This window comes from Pagrus major, chromosome 20 (assembly GCF_040436345.1).
Source record: "Pagrus major chromosome 20, Pma_NU_1.0".
Classification (NCBI taxonomy): domain Eukaryota; kingdom Metazoa; phylum Chordata; class Actinopteri; order Spariformes; family Sparidae; genus Pagrus; species Pagrus major.
The window spans coordinates 16,323,494-16,349,869 of record NC_133234.1 but is presented as its reverse complement, the minus strand read 5'-3'; the positions used below and the strand labels follow the sequence as shown (position 1 = coordinate 16,349,869).

Sequence of the window (26,376 nt, the reverse complement as noted above, 5' to 3'; positions counted from 1 at the left end):
GCAACTTACTACCTCATCAAAGAATAGAATGTTTTTTTTGTTTTGTTTTAATTAGTAATGCTGAATATTTTGGTTTTAAAAAAATTGGTTATCATTGCTTATACAGTATTAGGATGAACATCTGGATGAACACTAGTGGCTGAGCCCCAGAGAGAGCCCCACCCAACATCCGTGATCCTACTCTACGCTCTGTGTCTTTACCACTTGTTTCTTTCCCCATGCTGTGTTGCCATTTTTACACTGTTTACTCCTTTTTTACTGTCGATGTCCATTTGTTACATGAACACAGCGTCCTTTTCAAAAAATGAAGTTTCGTTTTCACATGAAACAACTAAATGAGAACAACATCCAAATACGTTACACAAAGCCATGGAAGACATTAGACAGAGTGCCCCTTTAACTTCAAGGTTTGTAAGAAATCCATTTTATGATCTCACTCAATGGATTTCTTGTTTAAATCAAAATGAGAGAATGGAGACAAATACATCAGGCGTAACACATCCATGTTGAAATTATGTGAAATTTGAATGCAGTTCTGTACAGCAAGATAGACAGACAGAGGGGCGTCTGCTCTGCAGGGTGTATCTGAGTGTTTATGCATATACGCTGAGTGATTATTCACACCGAGCCTGTGTGTGTGTGTGTGTGTGTGTACTGAGTGGACTCTATTACTGTATGATAATCATCTGACCATACAGGCTGATTTCTCTCCTGTTATTTACCAGTCAGTCGTATTGTCACATGTCACACAGCATGAGTGTGTGGAAGTAATTTTTCATCTCTGTGGGGGGTGATACTCAAATGTTCAGGTGGTGGAAGAAAAACCCATTAATCAATAGCATTGCATTTTACTACCACAGCCTCTCTGGATGTATTTCAGGGATTCAGACCTGAAATAGGCAGTATTTCTTCCAGAGGGCATGACTGTAACAAACAGGATTTTGAATTTAATGAACATTACTGTTTCGTGATGGAAGTTGGCAGACAAAAAATGTCATAAAACCGGATTAATAATGATTTTCTGTGCAAACATCTCAAGGTGTGTTTGTGTTGCTTCTGAATCACGCGGAGCCATGAATACTGAGCGTTACGACACGCAGTCTGATTGTCTCTTATCAGTCACATTACAGCTTTGAGCTTGACTAACCAAAGACATTCCCAAAAATACAACAGTGGAGGTTTAATAATGAGTTTTACAAGTTCAGACAAAATGAGAAAAAGGAGGTATCTCTGGAGCATTAAGAAAATCACTAACAAGATTTACCATATTTAATGTAGAATAGATAATTTGCCTCCTTTCGCTTCATAATTAAGAAACCTGCCCAGTGGGGCTCATTAAAGGTTGCTCATCAAGAAACTTTACTTCACAAAAAGTCATAAAAAGCCTGTGTTCCTCTGAACTGAACCTGCAGTACCGTGTGGAAAATACAGACGGGTGACAAACTAAAGAAAAACCTGAAGAAACGAGCGGAGAAACAAAAGGAAAGCAGACTCAAGCGTGAGATGTAACTGAAAGGTTTGATGAGTTATAAAACGCCTTCTGAGTCACCAGAGCTGAACCAAACCGAGTGGAGGGTAGGAGAGTGGAGATATCAGGACTAGAATGAGTGCTTATCTGCATCAATTTCGTGGTGAATAATTATTTTCTTTTGTACTTTATAAACTGATTAATCCAGAGCATCCATTTGCCATGAACAATACCCAATTTTAGTTTACAGGCAATGAAAAAGTGGAAGATCTGATGCATCTTGATGTGTTAAACTTAACTTTGTTTCAAAGGTCTGGGGAATAAGGAAAAATCTACTTAATAAGTTTTTTAAAGTTAATTAAATCTGACAGATTTCTCCATTATTATAAATAAGTAAGTGATTTATACTGCTGACATGCAGGTCTTAAAACATCTGTCATATATTCAAATTTAGTGGCTTTATCGTTGTTTCTTTATAATGTGTATGAAGTATGAAGGCTTATGTTAATTATAATATATAATATATCTAGTGAATAATATATTGTACCTAATTGTAAATCTAAATGTACCTCACATTTATCTCAATAATAATGTATGTTTTAATACATCAGTACATGACATTTTCGTTCACTGTTAATAATAGTAACGTGATGCGCTAGGTGGTTTGTTGCTCAGAACCATCTGAAGGAGATGCTAGAAATTGCTTGGAAAAGGGCTGGTGCTTTAAAAAAAGAAATCCTTGGCAGGTGATTGGGCAACCAATCTGGGCCACCATTAACCACGGGATAACTTGAACCAATCGGATCACGGAGCAAATCGATCAAAAACTTGAGCGCGTGTGCAGTTCTGATATGACTGATGCTACGGCAGCTACGCTAACCTTTTGATGGTTAACATTCGCTCTAGCTGCCAGTAGTTCCTTCAAGCTGCCTCACGATGTAAAATTATTGTATAACCAGTCAAAAACTTCTTGAGCTGTTTTTCGCTGAATGTCTGGTCAGATATCATGGGTTCGGTAGCTATTCTCAGTGTAATAATGTGAGAATCATTGGATTTATTAATGGAAATCTGTGATGAGAGTAAATTGAGGTTGGTAAGAGATTCACAAGGTTGAGCAACACAACTGGGCAATGAGTAATGTGTGTCAAAACACTCACACCCATCGTTTTCTATGTGCTGCCCACGTCAACCCACAATGATGTCTTTTACTGTCTTGCCTCCCAGTATCAACACACATCAACTCTTCAGTGGAGCCTAAACAATTATTCTGGTAAATGTAAAAATAAGCAACGTGAACGTGTCACTTTGAGCTTTAGATAATTGTGATAAACCGTCAGTTTCACCACGTCTGCATAGCCTGGATTGGTACATCTTCCTGCTATGTGTTAACTACTTCTTTATGGCATGTTCGGAGCGTGCTATGGGCGTCAATTGACGTCAAAACATGCAACTGGTGGGCGTGAAAATTAGAGGATCTCACTTAAGGGATCATAATTATGTTAGAAACAGGAACAGGATGTACCAACCTGTAATGCAGCCCAGTTTCATGCCATTTAAGGTGGATTACATAGCTTTTTGGATGTATTTACATGTTTAAAGCATGTGTTTACATTGGCTTTGTGTCACACAAGAGGCTTGGATGAGTTTTAGTCTCTCACATCTCTCACAAGTGGATTACTCAAAATGGGTATGGACTCCATGTTTACCACCAGTGTGTTATTGTGAGCAACTAAAAACCCCAGAGAATAAAGGAAACGCAGCCTTCTGCGAGCATGAAAACATCAAATGCGTGACAACCTACTGTGTAGTCACAGCATGGTGTTGCTTGTTCCCAGACTGTTGTGCGTCACCAAGCCAAACGCTGTACAGCAGCCACACATCTAGCACACATTTGACGATTCATAGTCTCCTTTTAAGTGAAACTTAAATATATACCTGTATGTGATCTTTTACATCCTTTATATCTTCAGGCAGCATATTTCAATTTCAAGCAGTCTGTACCTTCGTTTTTCTTCCTGTAAATATTTCAAAAACTGAATTAAATGAGCCGCAAAGCGCTTTGAACGACTCTTATTATCCTTTGAGATACGTGGTCCTCCGGTGGCTGAGTGTCTTTTTGAGTTTGTTCTTGATCAGAGGGTTTTAGACAGAGACAGATGGGCTGACGTTTTCTTTGTGCTGCAGGAATCTTCCCGTGAGAGGCATCATACTACAGGTCCCACAGAGGGTCAAATAAAGCTCACAGATCAATACACATTAGCTGCCGCTCGAGTGCTGAACATGGATTAGCTGACATCATGGAACCTCGAGGCTCGCAGTCTGTGTGTGTGTGTGTGTGTGTCTGTGTGTGTGTGTGTGTGTGTGTGTGTCAGCGTGAATTTGTTCTTATTATGAAGAGTCAGGAAAGCACTACACAAGTGTAGCTGAATTCATTTATAAGCATGAATGATTTAATGATTTCCTACATTTGATAATAATGAATGTGGAATTTCACTTAGAGTCTTCTTCTTGGAGACCTTGATTGAAATAATGTGACGCTCGGAGCGTTAAAGAAATGGTTTTACATTTTTGGAAACTTTCTTTCCAAGACATCGATGAGAATATTGAGCACAAAGACAGGAGGCGGTGGTAAACAGCTAGCCTGGCTCTCAGTAAAGTTAAAAAAATAATACCACTTTTACACCAAAGTTAGCGTTTATATGCAGGTTTTCAGATAAACCCACTTTCTTTTTTTTTCCTTGGATGTCTTGTTCATCATCACAAACTCGCCAGGTCACAGTAGAAAGCTGCAGATCATATACCTCATCACAATTTACTTGTTTTAAAAAGTATTCATCAATATCATTCTGAATTAGACACATTGTTTTTTTCCCGGAGCTGATGATGGAAGTTGCTAAGGAGTAAGACATCTCGCTTCTTTCTCATCTTTGTCGATAGCTGCTCTAAATGGATAACAATTATAATCAATTTACATTTAGAGTCATGTTTGTGTCCACCTGGTAAATGTTTGTCTCCAATATTCACTCTTGTTTTAGCTTTATTATGAGTCTTGACCAACTCATCAGGGACATGTGTGGCTCTTGAGCTGATAAATGTAGCCAGTTAGCTGTTAACTGTCTATTTGGTGCTTGTTGTGGAAATTTGTCTTATTTGTGAGATATCTGAAATAAACTTGTAGCAAATACCAGTTGTCTTTTAAGGATTTTATTCTTTATAAAGAAGGTTCAACAATCAACAGAGTGGCATGCGGTCTGAAGAAAGAAGAACAAGATGAGACAGTTGAGAAACCTTTTTGTTAAAAGAAAGGAGTGCCCTCCTCATGTCTGTATCAGGTTCCGTTCCCATAACAAGAGACACATATCTCTCTCTCTGCAGACAGTACAAAAACTCAAGGATGTGGGAAGAACATAGTGAGTACAATGTAAGACATAATAATAATGATATAAGAACAATATAGAAATAGTAATACAATTTTCCATTACACTCCTCCCTTTTGATCATATATTGATCACTTTAAGTATACACAAACTACACACAAGACATCAAACCTAAAAATTCCCTCAGGATTCAATTTAAGTTATCACATATTGTGTAGTTGAAAAGCAATAATAGCTGTTTTTGTGGAACATAGACATTCCTAGTATTCATTGCAAGCTGGGAGGAGGCAAGACACATGTAAATTACTGATTATGTCATGTGATTATTTCCAACAAAAATATAGAACACTGCATATATTTGATTCTTAAGCAAACACCGACTAATAAAATAGATCAACACATCTTAAAGAAGAAATTTATCATGCTAAAATAGATGCAGGGACGCAGGCTCGCTCCTCTTCAGCCCCTGCGTTTTGCACGCATAGAGGGGGCCACTACCTTGGAGAGGTTACTAGCACGATCACAAGGTAGTATGATGTCATCTTCTGCTGCAAATCCCTGAGTTGATCTTTATTCATCACATATTTTATGATTAGGAATGAATAAACAATAATCACAAAAGTATAGCTGCAAACATTTGAGAAAAATGATTAGTGAACTTATTACTAAATATCAAAACTTTTCATAATAATATGAGCTTGAGAAAAATAATACTGGTATCACACACGGTGACTTTATTTGTCTCCGTGTGTTATTTCAACTCACCACATTTTACATGTCTTCATCATCAGAGTCAGGATAAGGAGGGGACCAACCAGGGTGAGGGAACAGATCAAGAGAATTATCTTCTGCACATGGAAGTGGTCCCAGTGACGCCATCCCAGTTGATGTTGAGATGGACCTATCTATGGCCCTAACAATTAAACCTCTAATGCAAGGAATGATGCAACAACCACACAGTCCCATGAGAGTTAGTGCTACAATGATCCCAGTGAGTAGAGACAAGATCAGTGCTTTCCATTTACCAAACATTGTATCAAACCAGCCAAAAGTGCTGTTAATACCAGAATTTTCAGCAAGTTCTCCACGAAGAGACCTCAGTCCCTCAAGAGCATGGGTGACAGATCCATCTGGGGCTGTGTTGTTGGGAATGAAAGTACAGCAAGAGTCACCAAACATTACACAGACGCAGTATTGACATACTGCATCCACAGATTCTTTAAGAGCCATTCAGGGGCCCTGCCTGGTCCATAGGGGTCAGAGGTCAGATGTCTTTTGGTTCTGTGTAGAAGTGCAGTGTTATTGTGAATGGTAGTGTTTTGTAAGACACCTTTGCTGGGATGAGCCCATAATATGGGTACCACTGTGATGACAGTGATCCCCACCAGACAGCACAAGGTGCCTCGGAGACCGCACATACCTGGCTGTCTGAATGGGTGCCACGGACGTTGTCGTCTTTCCATGTTGCACACCGGTGAATCAGTGCTTCGATCAATGTTGGGGAGTTGGGACCTTCCTGCAGTGGCTGGCGTGTATCCAGGTGGCTCTCTCAGCGATTTTGACGGCGGTGTGGGTGGTGAGGAGGACCTGGAACGGGCCGTTCCACTTTTTTGACCTCCAGTGTTTTCGCCTGAGGTCACGAACCACGATGTAGTCGCCTGGAGTAAGGTTGTGGAGAGGATGGTTGGCCGGAGCAGGAAGGGCGTCCTTTACCTGTCTGTGGATTTGAGATAAAGCAGAGGACAACGTCTGGCAATATTGTAACATATCATTTTCACAGAAACAGGTCTCAGGGAGTGGTCTATTAACAGGCCCTACTCCCAGCTCAGGAGGCCTGCCGAAGAGGATTTCAAAGGGACTTAGATTTGTGCGTGCTCTTTTTCTCATTCTCATGTACATTAACACAATCGGCAGGGCTTTAGTCCATGAGAGACCTGTTTCTTCACAGCACTTTGCAAGTTTTGATTTCAAAGTGCCATTTTCTCTTTCCACTGCACCCCCACTTGCTGGATGGTAGGAGCAGTGTTGTCTCAAGTCAATCCCAAGAAAAACTCCTAGCTGTTTAATAGCTTCACTCACAAATGGTGTACCATTATCACTACTTATTTTCCTGGGGATACCCCATCGTGGTATCACACACGTCAACAGGGCCTTGGCCACAGCAGCGCTGTCCTGCTTTGAGGTGGGAAACACTTCAACCCATTTGGAAAACATGTCAACCATCACAAGGCAATATTTTTTGCCTTCACTTGGGGTTAGTTCAATGAAATCCATCATGACATGTTCAAAAGGTCCCTCTGGTTGTGGATGTGCTGCTTGTGGCTGTCGTGTAGTTTTACCTGCATTATGTGTAGTGCAGATGTGACAGGATTGACAAAATCTTTGAGCATAGGCTGTAAAGCCTTTTGTGAACCAATGTTGTTTTATCAGATCAAACATTCCCCCTTTTGACACATGGTCTTGACCATGTGTCAATTTGGCAAAATGTGGAAAAAAGTGTTTTGGTAAACATGGTTTACCGTCAGGTCCGTGCCAGATGCCGTTAGTGTATGTACAGTCGTATGATCGCCAAATTCGTTTTTCATCAGCAGTAGAAAGTTGTTGCATGGCTGTGAGAGAAGAGCTGATATCTGTGTGTGTGTCAGAGTCAGAAGCACTAGTGTCTGTGTGTTTTTCAGGGTCAGAGTGAAGCAGGGTGGGGGAGTGTCTCACTCCCTGTTTTCTGGCAGCAGCTTTAGCAGCGGCGTCTGCTCGTGCATTTCCTGTAGAAACTGAATCACTGTTGTTAGTGTGAGCCTGACATTTACACACAGCAATGGCTCTGGGCAATAACGCAGCATCCAATAATGCAGAAACTTTGTCACCATTCAAAATAGGCTTTCCATCAGATTTTATGAATTTCCTGTGCTTCCATAGAGTACCAAAATCATGCAAAACGCTGAAAGCATAACGACTATCAGTCCAGATTGTTACTGATTTATCTTTTGCTAGTTTACAGGCCTCTGTGAGAGCAACTAACTCTGCAGCTTGAGCAGAGTAGTGAGGCGGCAAAGAACCTGATTTCAAAGTCTCATGTAGTGAGACTACAGCATAACCAACCTGGTTTTTACCAGTTTCTGGGTTACGGGATGCTGAGCCATCAACAAACAAAACAAGGTCAGGATTAATGAGTGGAGTTTCAGACAAATCGGTGCGAGGAGTGCACACCTCGTCCAACACAGCAACACAGTTGTGATTTTCACCCTCCCCCTGAGTGGGAAGCAATGTAGCAGGGTTAAGAACAGTACACCTTTTGATCTTGATGTTAGGCATGTCAAGCAAAACAGTATTATATCTTAGCCATCGTGCTGTGGAGAGATGTGAGGTTTTCTGTTCAAGCAAAATTAGAGAAACAGCATGAGGAACAAGGAGGGTCAGGTCTGAATAACCTACAATATCCCTTGAAGCCATAACAGCTTTTTCTGCTGCTGCTACAGCCCGGAGACAACGTGGCAGCCCAGCAGCTACAGGGTCAAGTTTAGCAGAAAAATAAGCCACAGGTCTAAGTCTCCCCCCATGATCTTGGAGCAGCACTGATGTCATACATGCATCCCTCTCATCAACAGTCTGTGTGAATGGTCTGGTCGGGTCAGGTAGCCCTAAAGTAGGTGTAGTCTGTAGAGCTAGTTTCAGGTCGGTGAAGGCCTTTTCAGCCTCAGGAGTCCATGTCACTAAGTCATGCGATTGTAGACTTTTACCATGCACCGTGGCACCAAGTGGTGCTTCTAACACTGCATAGTTAGGGATGAACGTTCTGCAATATGAACACATTCCCAGGAACGAAAGAACTTGTTTTTTGGTTTTAGGCCTGGGAATGTTCTGAATTGCCTCAACACGATTGGGTGAAAGGGATTTCCCGTCGCTGGAAATCTCATGCCCCAAAAATGTGACTTTTTGTCGGACAAATTGTAATTTTGACAAACTCGCCTTGTGGCCCTCGCTGGCCAGATGTTTTAGGAGTCGGATCGTATCGCGTTCGCATTGTTCTTTTGTTGGCGCACAAATCATAAGGTCGTCCACATACTGCAAAAGTGCAGAGCCTTCAGACAGAGCCAGAGACTCTAGACTTTTCCGCAACGCGTCGTTGTAAACAGTAGGGGACTCGCAATAGCCTTGACACAGGCGGGTGAACGTCCAAAGCCGGTTTTGGAATGAAAACGCAAACCAGAACTGGCTATCTGGATGAACAGGGACACTGAAAAATGCATTGGCCAGGTCCACCACCGAAAACCACTTAGAGTCTGGTGGGACTTGTGACAAAATTGTGTAAGGATTAGGAACTTGAGGAGCTCTTGGCTGTACAGCATCATTTACTACTTGCAAGTCTTGTACAAAACGCCATTCAGTTGGTTGACCTTTGTCTCTTATTTTCTTCACAGGAAAAATAGGAGTCCTCACAGGAGAAGTGTCACATGGCACAATTACTCCTGCCTTTTTCAGGGACTCAAAAACTGGAGTTATTCCTTCAATAGCCTCAGGTTTTAATGGATATTGATGTTGGCAAGGTCTGTAATCAGATTTGGGGGTGATCACCACTGGTTCTGCTGTTTTAATTAGACCAACGTCATGTTTTCCTCGAGCCCACAGAGTCTTAGGGACTTCCTGGAGGGCTGGGATGGCTGCAGCCTCAGTCTCTGACAGAAAAATGTGTGAGGATGTCATAAGTGGATCTAACTGAACTGTTCGTTGTGTGTGTGTGGTTGCAGAAAAAACCTTTCTAAATGCATGCAATTTCGGATTGTAAAACACATGTGGGTCATCTGTGGGGTCCCACTTAGTGGCTGATCTACATGCACGTGCAAAAAGACCCAAATCCTCCCATTTATCAGTGCTTGCTTTTGCAAGTGCAATGTGCGGTGCAGAGTTATTGACACAATACTGCTGTTTTTGAGCGGGTGTAAGTTGCACAGATGCAATGCATTTGTTTTCTGTCCAACAAAGATGTGTGATACACAATCGTTCATTTTTGTATCTGTCATCATACCATTTCTTTTCATACTGTCTATCTGGACCCACTGAAACAAAAGATGTACACTGAAGTGAGTCATCTGGCATGTACTGCATGTGTGTGTGTGGTGAGCCAAGAGGTGTGTGTTTTCTGGCCTCTTCCAAAAATAGACTGCTGATATCGCTCTGTGGTAGCTTCCACTGATAAGCATACAACAGCTGATCAGGGCAATATTTTACAAACAACTGTGCATTTTCATGAGGTTTTATGACTTGAACACCATCCGGTGTGGAAATAAGAGTTATTCCCAGTTTGCACATGAGATCTCTGCCCAATAAATTTATAGGGCAGCAGTCCGACAACAGAAATGCATGTTTGAAGTTTGTGCTGTTTTCATCGGAGCATTTGAGAGGAACAGTAAAATGTTCACGTACTACTTTACCAGAAGCACTTGCAGAGTTGACAAAGCAGCCTGACATTTTAGGAGAGCTCAGAAACTCCTTTCCTTTGATCACTGAGTGTGTGGCACCAGAGTCAACAAGGAAAGAAATCATTTTGTCATTCACGGATAGAGAATATGTTGGCATTTTCTTAAAGGCATTCTTTTCATATTTCACATATGTACCAGTTGGAGGTGAACATTTTGTTTCAAGGAAGGTTATTGCATCACATAACAATTCAAACGTGTGATCTGTTGTGTGTGATGTGGGTGCGTTACCAGTCTCCAGATGCGTCGGGTGAGTCAGAGTAGAGAATGAGTCGTCCGGTCGCACCCCCCTTCCCTTCTGTCAGTCCGCCTGGCTGGAGGTTGCAGCCAGGGTCTTGGTGCAATCCCTGGCCCAATGTCCTTTTTGTTCACATCGGAGACACACTTCTGGATCATAATAAGAGCGTCTCCAGTCACCGTACCCTCTGTGACCGCGTCCTCGCCCTCGTCCTCGTCTTTTGTCATTATAGCGGCCTCGACCTCTCGTTGGGGCAAAGTGATACATGGTCATTGCTGCCATATGCAGCTCTTTCTCAGTCTTTTCCTTCTTCTCTTTCTCCTCTTCGATGACCCTCTCAGCGTGTGTAGCATGGCGTCTGACTTCCTCCAATCTTTGGGTCTGCCAGCCTATACAGCTGTTTTTAGTTGCTGCACGGATTTCAGGGCGCAAGCCTTTCACGTAACTGTCTCTTAAGTGAGCCTCCCAGGTGGAGACAACGTCCCCAAGAGTTGCTGGTTGTTCGAGCCCACTGTAAATGTTGAATATGTCAGCGAGACGAACGTGATATGCAGCCACAGTTTCACCTTTCGCCTGTACGCAGTCAGAGATCTTAGTAGAGTCCATCTGAGGTGGGAAGGCAGCTGTAATTACTGTATACAGAGAGGCAACAGCATTTCTATAGCCCTCATTGTCCTCGTCTTCCCAGTCATGATGTGAGCGGCGCGTGTCGCCACTTGGAAACTTTCCTGAAATCTTTGACCAGTCTGCTGCTCCCATTTTCAGGATTAACAGGCGTTTCAGTTCAGGAAGAGTTGGGCTGAATTCTTGACAGAAAAGTACTAAGTCCTCAGCAAATTTCTTTCCACATGTACTCGGCTGTGGCAGGTGTGCCATGGCCTCTTTCACATTAGCGTCAGACCAGGGGCGGAAAACCATCTGGACATCCCGTGCTCCTGCCACCTCCACCATAGGATAGATGCCGGTGGCTCCTGTCTTATCTTCCTTCTTGGTCTTGCTTCGGGTGTAAGGTCGAGGAGTAAGAGGGGAATGTTCTCCGAAGTTTGCAGCAACAGATGTGGTTTTGGGTTGCTGTCCTTTGTTGGTACTGAGCTTTGCATCCAGTTGTTTGCATCCAGCTTCGCTCATATCTGGTTGGGAAGTAGACGTTGACGGTTTCTGGTCGTCCGGGTATGGCGGTGGTGCTGGAGACCGTAGTGGCGGTGGTGGTCTCGGCGGTGCTATCGGTGGGACAGGAGGGGCGCCGTCGAGGTCATAGTCCACTCTGAGACACTGAGGCATAGGACCTGGAAGTGGGGGATACAGAGAAGAAACCAGATTCTGAGAAGACAACTCTGTTCTTTTCTCATCATTTGCACTTTTCTTTTCCTTCTCATTTTGACCATGTTTACGTCTCTCCCTGCATCCACTTTCCTCTTTCCACATACTAAAGGCTTTCAAATGCCTTTCGACCTCCCTCAGTTTTTTATGTGACACTCTTCTTTTTGCGTTTATCTCTTTTATTTTAAAATTAATCTTCTCCTCCAACAGATTCAGCTGTCTCATGCTGAATGTCCCTCCACAGGGAAAACCAAAATCTCTCACCCAGATCTGTAAAGGCTCTATAGCCACACTACCATAATTAACTTTCATGTAACTTATGTTTGGGGCAGCCAGGTCTGGTCCTACACCAGCTTCCTGGTTTTTTGCTGGATTTACCTCCCATTTTTTTCTACTTGTCACTCGTCCCAGTGCACTTTATATTTATCCTTAAGACCCGGTCGTCACCGTGAATTCAGTTTGTTTACGCTACAAATTCTGAAAAAAAGCAGCCAACCAGCGGTGGTAACCTTAACTTGGTTCCACTCGGCCCTGAGTTAGCCCCCAATCCAGCGGTAAAACAGCTTAATAGCCGGTATTACTCTGCCCTGAATTGGTTTGAGTGATCAACAGAAATCCAGCAAAAATTACCAATCTTCTTAATTTAATTAATTTTTTTTTTTTTTTTTCTTCTTCTTCTTCCCCAAACAATATTATAAATTATTTATTCCCTATTTTTCTTAGTTTAATTTATTTCAGTATCTCACCGTTTGTTAGGCAACGTGGTCCTTTTTCCCTCAATAAGGATTCCAGTGATGACGGTCCGGGGCCTCAGCAGTCAGTCCTCTCGTCTCTTAGAATTGTTCTCGAGGTAGAGGCTGGAAGAAGTTTCCTCCAGGATGATCAGTCACCGTCCGCTGCAGGCTCCAGATCCTGTCACACAAGGAATCCCACTTCTGACACCAAATTGTTGTGGAAATTTGTCTTATTTGTGAGATATCTGAAATAAACTTGTAGCAAATACCAGTTGTCTTTTAAGGATTTTATTCTTTATAAAGAAGGTTCAACAATCAACAGAGTGGCATGCGGTCTGAAGAAAGAAGAACAAGATGAGACAGTTGAGAAACCTTTTTGTTAAAAGAAAGGAGTGCCCTCCTCATGTCTGTATCAGGTTCCGTTCCCATAACAAGAGACACATATCTCTCTCTCTGCAGACAGTACAAAAACTCAAGGATGTGGGAAGAACATAGTGAGTACAATGTAAGACATAATAATAATGATATAAGAACAATATAGAAATAGTAATACAATTTTCCATTACAGTGCTCAACAGGTAGCCTACAGTGGGTTTATCAGAACGTCTTCACTAACAGTTGCATCTGTGGCTGAAAATGTCGATGAAAGAAACAATTGTTTTCGAATACAAGTACACGATATGATCCTTTGTTAATATGAGAATATAGATTAAAGCTGCTTAACCGTAGACTTGAGGGATATGTTGATCTTTTCATCTTACTCAGAGAAATAAAACGCATATAAGCCTATTTCCCAAAATGTTATGAAACATTTTTAACATCCGTACAACCTCCTGTATGTTGTCGGGATGCTTGATGACACAAACCAAAAGCTTTTGACAGCTTAATTTTGTATTTTATTCAAAGCTGGCTTTGGCAAGTATCTGTTTTTGGCTCCACCGATGAGAGGAGGAGAATGATTCAATTGCATAGCGACTTTAACCTCAGGAGAGTCTTGATGCTTGTTTATTCTGGCAGGGGTAGGTAGACCGAACAGGGGAGGACTTGGCAGAACAACAAACAACTATATTACCGCTGAAGGAGTACCAACTAACTGGATATGCCAGAGAAAAGCAATCAGCTAAACGCGATAGACAAGGCTGCTAAATAAACTGCTCACGTTGTCCTAATGGGTGGACGGTCTTAAGACGGAGTAAAGAGAGTGAGTAAGTAGTAGAAGAAGTAAACGCTGCAGAGTGCAGCACCTGATAAGCCTTCTGGACAGTTTATTTTTGAAAACATTCTTGATCTAATTTACCAGCCATGTTGTTGTCTAACCCTGTTATGTGCCCTAACTTTTATAACCGAGAATAGATTCCCACCTCCATTATTTCTGCTTTTAAAAAATGCAGAAGGGTAGAAAGAGGTTGTGTAAAACGCTGTTTCAAAATTACATTAAAGCATAATGGAGTTTCATTGTTATTATTCATCATTCTGCCATTCTTTCTCTCTTTTTTTATACTCTTTCTTGCCTTTGGAAAAGTTTGGGTGAAACTTTATTGTCTGGATCTGAGGTTTATACTGAGAATGCAGAAAGAAGCGATAGCTAACACACCATTTTCCCCATGACTTCACGCTCAGGGTGGGAAGCTTGAATGCTGAGATAATGTTATGCTGCTGTGTCCCAAGTTGCTAGCTGTGTAAAAATAGGGAATCTGATGAATTGTCATTGATTTATCACTTGCCAGTTGATCAGCAACTAAAAAGATGACAAGGAAAATCTGGAGGGACATCAAACTCAACAGGGCACCTTTAAATTGTTGTAAGTGTAGCTTTACACCAATATCGATATTTGAGGTAATGATTTATCAGCCATTAAGTTAACATCTGTTCGGTTTTACAATAACAATTAAGTAAAAAAAAAAATGATGAGGACCCTTTAGTTTTATTAATGTTTCAGCAAACATAAACAGTGATACTGACAGATCTATGAGCTTATATATTGACACAAACTATTTATTGGTAGGGCTCTGACTGTTTCAGTCTCAGTTGTCCATCTGTGATATTCACCCACAACAGTCTGGTGCAGCTGTAAATCTGTCATATAATAAATTAAATGATCGGAAATTCTAAACAACTAACTAATGTTGGCTTCTGTATGTGTAATAATTTCAGGTGTATGGGGAAAATACATTATTGAAATATTGTGCAATAGTCTGCACGAGTTCTAATGATAGCAGCTGACCAAAAGGCATTACTCTGCATAGCTGTAGCCTATATAGGCCCGGTGTACTTGCAGAAGTGCTGACGCAGCAGCTCCGCAAATGACTTTTTCTTTTACAGCGTCCCATCCTACTGCCCAGATTAGGTGGGCAGTATTTCAAAAATACAGTTTGCACGTCTTCAGGTGGGCTCAGATGAAGATCTCTTGTTATTTTACACATACCTCATATTTCTCTGTCATCAGCATTAACCGGTGGAAAAACACTGCTGGTGACATTAAAAAATGGCTGCTTTCTCCGAACTGTCTAGACTCGTCGAGGCACAACTTCAAATCTTTACAAAGACAAAGACTCCAACTGTCTAACACCGCGTTTGATCACAGCTGCCGTCTTGATGCAGAGGTGGAGCTGACAGCGTGAAGCTGAGCTGCAGCTGTCGGTTCACCGATGGAGACCTACGGGTGGTTTATGGACACTGTCGGCTACGCTTCCACTCTCCCCTGCTCCCTTTGCCTTTTATCGAATTAGTCATCCTAACTTTCTGTGGACCTGATCTGCATCTATAAAGTGCTTAAACACAAAAGGGAAAGTGAGAAAGTGTGTGTGTGTGTGTGTGTGTGTGTGTGTGTGTGTGTGTGTGTGTGTGTGTGTGTGTGTGTGTGCATGTGTGTAAAACCCAGGAGCAGGAATTAGTCAGAGGGACGTAGGGAAAAAATGGCCGTGGCCTTTAGTTTGACATTTTTGACCACAGCAACACAGACAAATGTTCTGCTTTGGGGCTGGACACAAATAGGTCAGAATGACTGCTTTTTTGGGCACACATGATGTACCTGTATGTTGCCCTCCAGGTGTGTTGATGTTGTGTAATCAAAATTCAAAACGACTTGGTAGCTTAAAGAAATTTCGTCATAGTTTCTGCAAAACCAGCAACTTGAGAGTAATTTCAGATCTGTTCACCTCCTTCATATGTGAAATTCATTTGTCCAAAACAGGATTGTAAATATGAGCAAATTCGAACACACAAGTGAAACTGTTGTTACTAGCTACCACAGCTAACAAGCTAATGGTAAAGAGTGGATTTATATGAGTTTATATATTAATGTTTTGCAGGAAAAAAGCCGTTTTGATGTACTGACTTATACTGAGACACTGGGTAAGACCATGGAACATTTATTTTTTAAGCGAATTAAAAGTATCCTTTAGTTTTTTTTAATTAAAAGATTAAAAATATCTCCTATGTGTGAGACATGTTCTGAACTGTGTTTTTATATATGTGCTCTATATGTGCAGCGGCTCAGATTCAGTCCCGTTCCCTATGGGAATTTTCTCCCGACTGCGTTTTTTTGTGAAGTTGCCAAAGCTCTGTGTCTGGTGACAAAAGCATGTAGTGTTGAAGACAATGAGTGAAATGGAGAGGGAATGTTGTCCCCTCCGGATAGGAATGTGTCCCCTTGCCCAGGTCACAATGCTCAATTCAGCCGCGGGCCCCAGGCGAAAAAAACATGCCATTCTGAAATACCAGGTGACGCTTTGTGTGAGCCATTCATTATATCACTGTCACACGTCTGTCTGTGGGCTTATTCAAGACTGTCAGATGCACAGACGGACTAGGGGTTGTGGACGAGGCCCCTCTGTTCGTTTCGAAAGCAATGAATCACACCCACTCATTGTCATCTGCAGTGTGGCTTAGTTCATGGTAATTACATTTAACCATAGTTATTACTGCCGAAGGTGCTCTGTAATGACTCACTTTGTGATAAAAAAGTTAACTCTTCAGCAAAGTAGCTAAATTACACATAATTCACCTGGAAACATTAGTCATGTCTGTGTGTATCTTTTTCGCCCACAGGTTCAGCCTACTATGACAATGTGCGGCCGTTGGCGTACCCCGACTCAGACGCTGTGCTCATCTGCTTTGACATCAGCCGTCCAGAGACAATGGACAGCGTGCTGAAAAAGGTCAGTATCACATTAACAGAAGTGTGAATGTGTCTCGTTTAATTGTTTTCTAGGGTTAGCTGAGGTAGTTTTTAAGGTACATTTTGTCTCTCGTCACAACGGCAGGCATCCAAGCAGCCTTGAAGGATAGAGCCTCACGGCAAAGTACTCAAATGCCATGAGCACACTTCATAGCACAACTACGCAGTTAGAAATGGAGTACAAAATCTATTTTTTTAAGCGGTTAACGACATTGAAATATCACCTTTATAAGATCCAGTGTGTAGGATTTAGCGGCGTCTAGTGGTGAGGCTGCACACCTCGTCTCACACTTCCCCACTGTGGCCGCCAAAAACACTAGTGTAGGTAATGAGAAAAAAAACAATTCTTAGTTTCAAGTAATTATACACTAATGAAAACATAATTATGAATATTATATAACATTTCCGCCGTTAAAGGTGCAATATGTAAGAACTGGCCACCTGCTGATTTCATACTCCAAACAAATAAGGCAGCACATCACCAGAGTAACCGCTAACTGCTGCTAACTGTAGCTGTCGTTAGCGCCCAGGAAGTGTTGGCGTTGTATACATCAGATTATCACCTCGAGATACAAAGTGGTATTACAGACAGGATGGGTCAGGGCTAGCAGGTAAGCATGCTAACTTCAGTGTTAGTCAACTTCAGTAATATCTGCAACACAGTACATGGACATCTTTGACATAACGTCAAAACTGGTATTTCTTCACATTCTGATGATAATTTCAGTTCATTTTTAAATTGTTTAAACTCAAGTGCTTACATATGTATTGCACCTTTAAGTCCCCATTCATTTAATTCCATTCATTTAAAACTAAAAAAAATTATGGTCACCTGGTAAATCTATGTCCATTATTTGCTTTCTTAGCTCTTTGTTTTTGTCTCTTCCAACTTGTAAGGGAAATATCAGGCTCTTGAGCTGCTGAACAGCTGCTAGAGTGAATGATATTAGCTGCTAAATGCTACATATTTACTAGCTAGTTGCTGGCTGTGTTGGTCTGCTGTTTTTGTTCTGAGCTGGTAGTGTACATTGGGTTTCTAGAACTTTTCACTCTGTCATTTTACTTATTATTAAAATATCAATTAAAGCTGCTCAAAGCTAGCTTGAGGCTGTAGCCACCTGTGTTAGCCAAGTCAAGTCGATAGCTTGTCCTTGTCCTGGTAGCTACGCAAGGAAACACTGTCCATGGAAACAAAAATAGGGAATTTTGTACTAAATAGACTGTAACTTTGGAAAATGTTGACTGCTGAAGCATCAGATTAGCTTTGGCTTTGTCCTCCATTTCTTACAATATAGTCACACTTAAAAGAAATTGCTTGATGGCCTGTATGGAGAGAAGAAATAATTACAGCAACGAGTAACTTTATTAGAATTCTGTAAAGACGAGATAGAAAAATCTGAATCTATCGTATTTTAAAGCTGTAATTTTCTTTAGTAATTAAATGTGGATGGAACACAAACTCCTCTCAAGCAAACTATTAGCATTTATATTGATACATTTTATTTTCTGTCATCTGTGAGACGTGAACATCAAATGCGTTGGAGGCGTTTGACCACCGACATTCCTGCTGCCCGCACCATCACTCATCAGCGACATCATCAATTCAAGACAGAACACTTATCTTTTATGGTGGTCGGATTCTCACATCTGCAGGGGGTCCACTTGAGAACTAACTTGAACTTTGACCTCATTAGGTGACCTTCTCTTAGTAGTAGTGGTGAATGAACTGACCTCACAATGCATGCACGGGATGCCAAAGTGACACATTGAGGGGTCACTTTATTCAAAGTTTAGATAGAAAAACACTTACACAAACCTTATCCTTTCTAACTTAAGTGTGGCAGTGTGCCATCATGTCTTGTTTCCATTTACTTTGGCATGTTTTTTTAGCTTATTTTCCATCTGCAAGCTTTTATACTCAAGTAACGCCCCTTGCAGTACACAGCACTTTCTCTTCTGTCATTTCTGACAGCCTTCTTCCTCGCCAATGCTTGCACCCTCCAATTTTCCTTGCAGAGGGGCTATTCTTTCCCAGCATTGCTAAGCTACAAAGATACCACTTGATTCGTTATTACTTCCCTTTTTCCTTTTTCGTATCCTTTGTTCTCTTCAGTCCAATCCCTCTCCAAATGCTCATTCAAATCTCCCATGTTAGAGCATTACCCAGCCTCAGATGTTATCCTGATCTCTACCCCGGCTGTCACCTTTCTTCACAACTGGCAACATTTTCTCACCTTTTCTTTTTTTGTTTCATAACTTTCTGACTAGCAGCCTGCCAGCATCCCTGCTTTCTATCATCTTTTCTGTCTCTCCATCCCCCTGCTAGTTTGAGCTGAAGTGTCCAGATTATTTGTGAAGGAAATGCTGGAGGGAAGCTGTGGTGAGGTCATCTCTGCATCTAGCCTTTAAGGCTGCAACCTACAGCACACTCAACTTCTACATGCAGGTCTGCACTAAAACTCCAAGCACGAAGGCAGAACTGACTCATAATAACAGTGCCAGCAGATAATTTCAAGAGGCTGTAATTGTAATCACAAGTTTTACAAAACCACTATTACAATGTAGCTGAATAAAGCACTCCGGCCTCAGTCGGTATAAATAACATTTGTGCACAGCACAGGACTCACACAGAGTAGTTACTGGGTTTCATCAACCAGGTGCAACTCAATGCCTCAGAAATGTTTGACTAGCGACCAAAAAACCTCTTGGATTTAAACAAAACGTTCAGAGATTTAGTTTGACAGTAAACACTCCTTTAACTTCTAAAATATGTTTTCTGCAAGTGCTTGCTTTTTGGTCTGCTTTTTTTTTCTTCTTTAAAGCCTCATGCACACTGCCATTTACAAAATGATATATAATTGTAGCAAAGAATTCGAAATCACTTATTTCAATTATTGTTATTATTATTTTTTTGCTTATAAACAGAACTGCACAGACATTTTAAGATACTTACCAGACTAAAAGTCCATAGATTAGAGCAGACACGCTAATTTGACTGGCAATAAATGCAAATTCTGTAGTCTCCACCGATTTTAGCATAAAATAAGAATACTGTATGGATTTTTAGCTATTAGGGACCAAAATCTGATGGCCAGACAGGCAAACAAACATGTTATGTTGCAGTCGATTTATGATCGGCGTCACTATGTGGAGAAAAAGAAATAATTAGTGGATGATGAGTGTCCTTTCAGTCCCAGTCGCCATCAAAGTGGACAAACCTTACATAAACAACTACCTTCATTCCATTTTTCTGTCATCTATCATCTTTACTGTCATTAAGACACTATTTAGACTTTATTTTGTGGTTTTATAATCTTTCCAATGTGACTTTTCTGTAAAATAATTAGATCACAGTGGTGAAGCAGAACCGCTGTCTCTGTTCTGACAGTCATTTGCGCTCAATTAAGTGTCCATTTACTGCAAGCTGAGCCGAGCCGAGTGGAAAACAGGTCGGGTTCAGCTCCACTTCCAACGCTATTTTATGCTGTTTACGAGATTCATTATCGGAAGGTAGGTCATCTCAATTTATGTGTATTATTAACATTAATACACCCTCTGCTCCTGGAGGTCTGTCGAGTGGACAGACTGGTGAACCAAACCCCATGCTAAAAGCAGGTGTTTTATAGTGGGCCTTATTTTTCACAGCAAAAATGGTGGTTACAACTTTACAAAGGCGCTTTTTTGATTCACTTCGATCTACAGGCACAATCAGCACATGTCTTTTACTCAGTAACATCGTGACTGACACTTATTGACTGGACAGGTCTCACAGATTCATCCTCTCTGTGGACAACCTGTCTTCTCTTACTGTCCGTCATTCTTTGGAGAAGTTAATAAAATCATAACCTTTGATTTTTTTCCCCCCTTCTAATAAGTCATAAACCAATTTATTGGATAAAGTGAAATATTACCCGATGAAGTGCTGAACGAGGGTTGACAATATGCTAAGTTTGCGACAATTATTACAATAGGGAATGGGAATCATGGAGCATTCTGGGAAGGCGCCCCCATGTCACTGTCACTGCTAACTGGTCAATCGTTCATCAGGTATGTATAAAGTATGCGTGACAGACAAATAAAAAGAAGCTCTCAACTGAGGCAAAGGCTACAAAAAAGCTCACTGAATGCTAACATATCAGTTAATCGCGCGTAACGTTAATTAATCTACCGGTATCTCGCAAAATGAAACACAAAATGTTAGCAGACCTTCGTGTGTGAGTTTTGAATCTTATTCCATCGTAATCCGTCCAACAGTTGTGGACCAAAGTGATGGATGGATGTTCCTCCTAAGGTCTCCAAAATATTATTGAGGACATGACTTCAGTGTCCTCAGTGATAGACAGCATTTCCTGGCGGTTTGATGTGTGTGTTTACCTCAGTGGTACATGTATTTTCAAACTGAACTGACAGCCGAGGTTTACAAAAATACCCAGCTTCCATTTTCTTCCTTTGATAAACCAGACTCTACTGTGACAGCTCGCATTCTGCTCTTTGTCCCGAACAAAACTCTTCGACAATTCTTAACATTAAGACAAACAATAAGTCGCTCTTCCTATGGCTCCTTTGTGACTCATCTAAATTGCTGCTTTTCACCACTGGCGTTCAACTGTTCATTGGAGGGGCCTATTTAAAGGCAACAGCTCGCTCTGCATAACAGCACAACACACTGGAGCCTGTAACAGCAGCCGACACAGACATCCAGGAGAAAAGATCTCTTTGTAAAGAAGAACAAATGGAGCAACTGTGCGAAGTGGTTGCCTGTGCCATGGTGTGAGCAGATAATGACTGGAGTCGCAGAGAAAAGGAATTTAATAGTTTGAGTCACGTCCGTGGTCTGTAATGAGCACTGTCTGTCTCCCTGTCTGTCTTCTTCCTGCCTTTTTGAACAAAATAGATTTATTATTTCTGTATTTTCTTTCTCATCCGTCCTACTCTGGTCTGTTATGGCCAAAGGCTTTGGAGGTGTGGCCCAAGGTCTCAAACAGTTAGCCTGCAGTTTGAGTAGCCTTTCCATTATAATATTTCAGTGTACATGTTGTTTCCCATATTCATTCTCATTTCCTCATACAGATCTAACAACAGTGGTGCCGCCATTTCAGGCAGTTATTTTCTAATTTAGGACAATTGCTAAAAATTAGGTTCCTAAGATAAAAAAGGATTTTTTTTCCTAAATGCAATTAGGAAACATGCTTCTGTAAAACCAGAGTCTTAAATGTCATCCTCAATTGAGTTAAGGATGGGATTTAAGACTTAGGAAGTTGCGCAAGTGTCCACATACTTTCCTTAGTTACGTGATCGATAATGTCCTGTGAACTCACATGTACTGTATTTGTCTGTTGATACACAGTGGCAGGGTGAGACGCAGGAGTTCTGTCCCAACGCCAAAGTGGTGCTTGTCGGCTGCAAGTTGGACATGAGGACGGACCTCAACGTCATGAGAGAGCTCGCCAAACACAGACTCATTCCTGTCACCCACGAACAGGTGAGGAGCGAAGAGAAAACGCCACTTACTGTATCCTCTAATTATGTTTACAGTATGTCCTTTTCCATGAAAGCGTAGCCTGTATCTGTGAGCAACAACTGTACCAAACCTATAATGAAATTAATTAATTAGCCTAACGCTGGAACTGTACTTAATTTATTCACATTATTATTTTGGAACATGCACGACATACAGTTTTTAATGTGCGGTCCTCCCTCATTTTCCACCGCAGCGATTTTCATTTGCCCATAGTTACACTGATTTACTCACACATTAAATATTATCATCCCATACAAACAACACCCATTACTTTGTTCCCCTGTGCACACAAACAAAACTTGTGAGAATGAATTCGGTGGGTGACATTTGCTTCAGATCATAACTTGCGCAAATATAGAAACACAAGGAGTATAAAAGAGCCGGGACTGAACGGAGATGGAGACAAACAGCAGGATGTGCGATAATACAATTGTTTTTCTTTGTGTCTTGGAGCGATGAACAGTGGCATGCATGAATTTTAATAGCCTATTTTCATGTAAATTTGAATTCCCACTTCTTGGCAGCCTTTTGTCAACACATTAATATTTTCTCATACCTCCGACAAAGCAAAGGTAACCACCCTCATTTCCCTGTCAGTAATGGCATCAAAATTGGTCCATCAAAATCTAAGATTAGTTTCTCTGCATTGGGTGATTTATATCAGAATTAACTGAAACCTTTGATGACAACAGAAGTTTTACTGAAACCGAACCAGCAGCAGTTTTCAACTTTGAAACTCTGTCTCTCATTCCTGTCTGATTCAATTACCTGTTTTTGCCAAAATGTGAACAGTCAACAGCGGAAAACACTGTGGTTGCATCTGAGGATGAATTAAGTGTCTGTTGGCTTTTTATCGTGTTGCATAAGAGAGCCCAAATAAGATTCAGTACTTCTGTGGTCACACAATTTATATCAGTGTGTTCAAACTAGATCAGTGTAACAGAAAAAGGGAAAACAGAGCAAAGGTTGAAAATGGATGGAATTAAATGTGTAGCCGTTGATCTTTCCTTAATGGCCCGCTACAAACTAGGACCTTGACATTTCAGCCACTTGACCAATTGATGTATTCCCAGGGGGCCAAGTGCATTCGCCAGAATGAACCGCACATGAGCTGTGCGACTACAGCTGTAATCGGCTTATGGGCATCAAAAAAAAAAAAAGAGACTTGAAGTGTTGGAACGTTTCCATTAATGCAAAAATAATGCAGCTTCCCTGCTAGCACAGCTGAAGCCTTTAATATTTCTCATAGAGGAGGAATAATATCGCCACATCCTGCTGCTAGATACTCCTTTCAATATGGAATATATCTAACGCTGATGGCTGAACACCTACGCTGTCACACAGTGGAGACGTTTCAATGCCAAAAGACGCTGATGAAGTCGATTGATGACACGCTGCATAAAGAGAGAATGAAATAAAGTGACAGACTCAAGAGGCAGTCAGAAGGATTGGTTAAAGAGTGAGTGTTGTAGGAAAAAGGGTAAGCACAATGAAAGCACCATATACCTATAAGTTCAACCAGTCCAGATTTAAGATGGTGCCGACCACTACTGGGAATAAGCGAGCTTTTACGCTCGAGTTTTACAGTCGCACAGATAGGCGTTGAATATTTCATAGCTCTGTGGAGGATCTGAGCTTTTCTGCTTGCCCCAGCTAGCTATTATGCCTCTGATGGCTTCGGCTTTTATTAAGTGGGGAGTCCTCGCTGTAAATGACCAACACCAATGGTCTGATATCCACAAAAGGACATAATAGGGATAATATACCAGCCTGTAACAAATGGTGATAATAATAGTGTTGCAAAGTCCACTGTCCACTCAGGACTGGATGGAAGAAGAAAGTGTTGTGTAAATGCTTAACTTTGGCTCTGTTGAATTACACGAGGGCGTCCAGCAGCATCCCAAATGGTTCAACATGACATTTAAGAATTGAAAAACCAACATTTCCACCACACGACCCGCTCTCGCTCTCTCTCTCACACACACACATGCACACAATTTGTTTGCCCCAGCTCTGAGTACTAGCTCTCAGCGGCTCTCTAGGTGAGTCACCTGCTTTCCGACTACAAACTGAAGCACACAGCTCGATAAATGTTTGAATTTTTAAGCAGCACTAATGTTTTTTATAGTAACAACTGACAACTAAAAAAAAAGGTGGTCACACACAGAAGAAACGGTAGAAAAGCAGAATGTTGTTTCATGAGTTTGTCATTATAATCTATAGATATTAGTTTTAAAGTATTCAAAGTACTTTTACCTAAATTATCCTCCAATTAAACTGCAGTTTTCTGTTTAACACTTCATGTTCCTCTGAACGGAAACTCTTAGCCTGCTGTGTGTTTAGCTCCATTAGCTGTTAGCTCTGTTAGCCAAACACAACGCAGGCCTCTGCTGTGGAAAAGAGGATACTGTATATATACATTAATACATGGTCAGAGAAATGTTATAGCTAACAGGCTGACGTCAGTGTTAGCTTCGTCAGCAGTCTCGCAACAATGTTAGCTTCTCCAACAGGCTAACATCAGTGTCAGCTACTTCAACAGGCTAACATCTATAGAATGTTAGCTTCCCCAACAGGTTAACATCAGTGTTAGCTTCCCCAACAGGCTAACATCAATGATAGCTCCTCTACAGGCTAATTAACTAACTAAAAGAGCCAGCAGGAGTGGGTGGAGACCAAAAACAGAGCTATAAGGAGAATAAATATCGCACTTACATTCATCATGTAGCCTAAAACACAAAAATAATTTCTGAAAGGATAATAAACAAAGCTAACTAACTAAAAAACATGGCTCCAGGCTACCCGTATAAGGTCATAACCTTTCAGTGTCATGTTTACAACTTTATCTGCTGCTTCTAAAAAAATCAGTTAATGCAGGTTTAAGTCCTCACTGTTTATTCGTCTCATATTCTGTATTTTTCTGTGTTTTCAGGGCAGTGCCTTGGCGAGGCAGATCGGTGCCGTGGCGTACGCAGAGTGCACCTCAAAGTATTCAGAGAACAGCGTCCGTGACGTTTTCCACGTCACCACCCTGTCATCCGTGTCCCGCATCCACAGGCCTCAGCTGAAACGTGCTGGCTCACGTCGCGGCCTCAAGCGGGTCTCCCAGCAGCCGCCCCGGACTGAGATTCATGAGCACCCACCTGCCATTAGAAAGGACCGGGCCAAAAGCTGCGTGCTCATGTAGGACCAGAGTCAACCAGCAACCTGACCTGCTTGTGCTGATGGACGTGAAAACCATCCTGCACATGAACTTAATTTATTGGTGAATTCTTGTCAGATCTTTGCACTGCATAAAGGACATTATGATGCAACCAAGAACGAATGCTATCCTGTGGAGTTTATTTGAGGAATTGTTTGTCCATCTTTAGCAAAACTCTCCTTGTTCTTCTTTCTCTGTGGCCGTGTTCTCATCAGGGGAGGTCATTGTTGTGGCAAAAGCAATTTTTCTTTAACGCTTTTACTTGAACAAGTGGACAAAAATGGTCTTGGACCCAAACAGGCTGGTTAGCAAAAGAAACACAAGGACAGAAAAAAGTGAGTATGGAGATTAAAGGAAAAAAAATAGTAATTGGAAAACATCACCTTTGAAGAACCTGCAGTTACAGAGCTGGTCATGACTTCTATTATGTTGTTTCCTGTTTTGAAATGCTATTCTCTCTGTAAGTGTTTAAGTAAATGAAGCACAATACGATGCACGCAAACTGAGTCTTTCATAAATGCCAGGCAATGAACTCCGATCCACTTCATGTGACAAGCAGAAAAGAAAATCTGGACTGACAAACAAAACTCGTGGGCTGAGATGACACTAATTTTCTTAAACCACAAGTGCTTTTAATATTGAAATCTGAATAATCACTCACCACATAATACCGAAGTGTTGTGAAATTAATATTGTTCTAATAATCCACAGTGGGGAGGGAGAGTCACAGAGGGAGCAGAGAGAGTGACTGTTACATTATGTTGTACATGTGATAATGAAATAAAAAATACTTGATCTGCTGAGCGTCGAAACATCTTTAATATGTTACTTATTTATCTGTCTGTGGCTGTGAATTATTATG

At 41.3% G+C, this 26,376-nt stretch overlaps 1 protein-coding gene across 1 annotated transcript in view; it reads left to right on the top strand.

Moving 5' to 3' along the window:
* Positions 1-25,499, top strand: part of LOC141015668 (rho-related GTP-binding protein RhoN-like) — a 39,451-nt gene extending 13,952 nt beyond the window's left edge. Inside the window, exons 3-5 of the mRNA XM_073489812.1 lie at positions 16,662-16,771; positions 22,139-22,273; positions 25,245-25,499. Coding sequence (XP_073345913.1) covers positions 16,662-16,771; positions 22,139-22,273; positions 25,245-25,499 — 500 coding nt within the window. The remainder of the gene's footprint in view (positions 1-16,661; positions 16,772-22,138; positions 22,274-25,244) is intronic.
* The last annotated feature ends 877 nt before the right edge of the window (positions 25,500-26,376 follow it).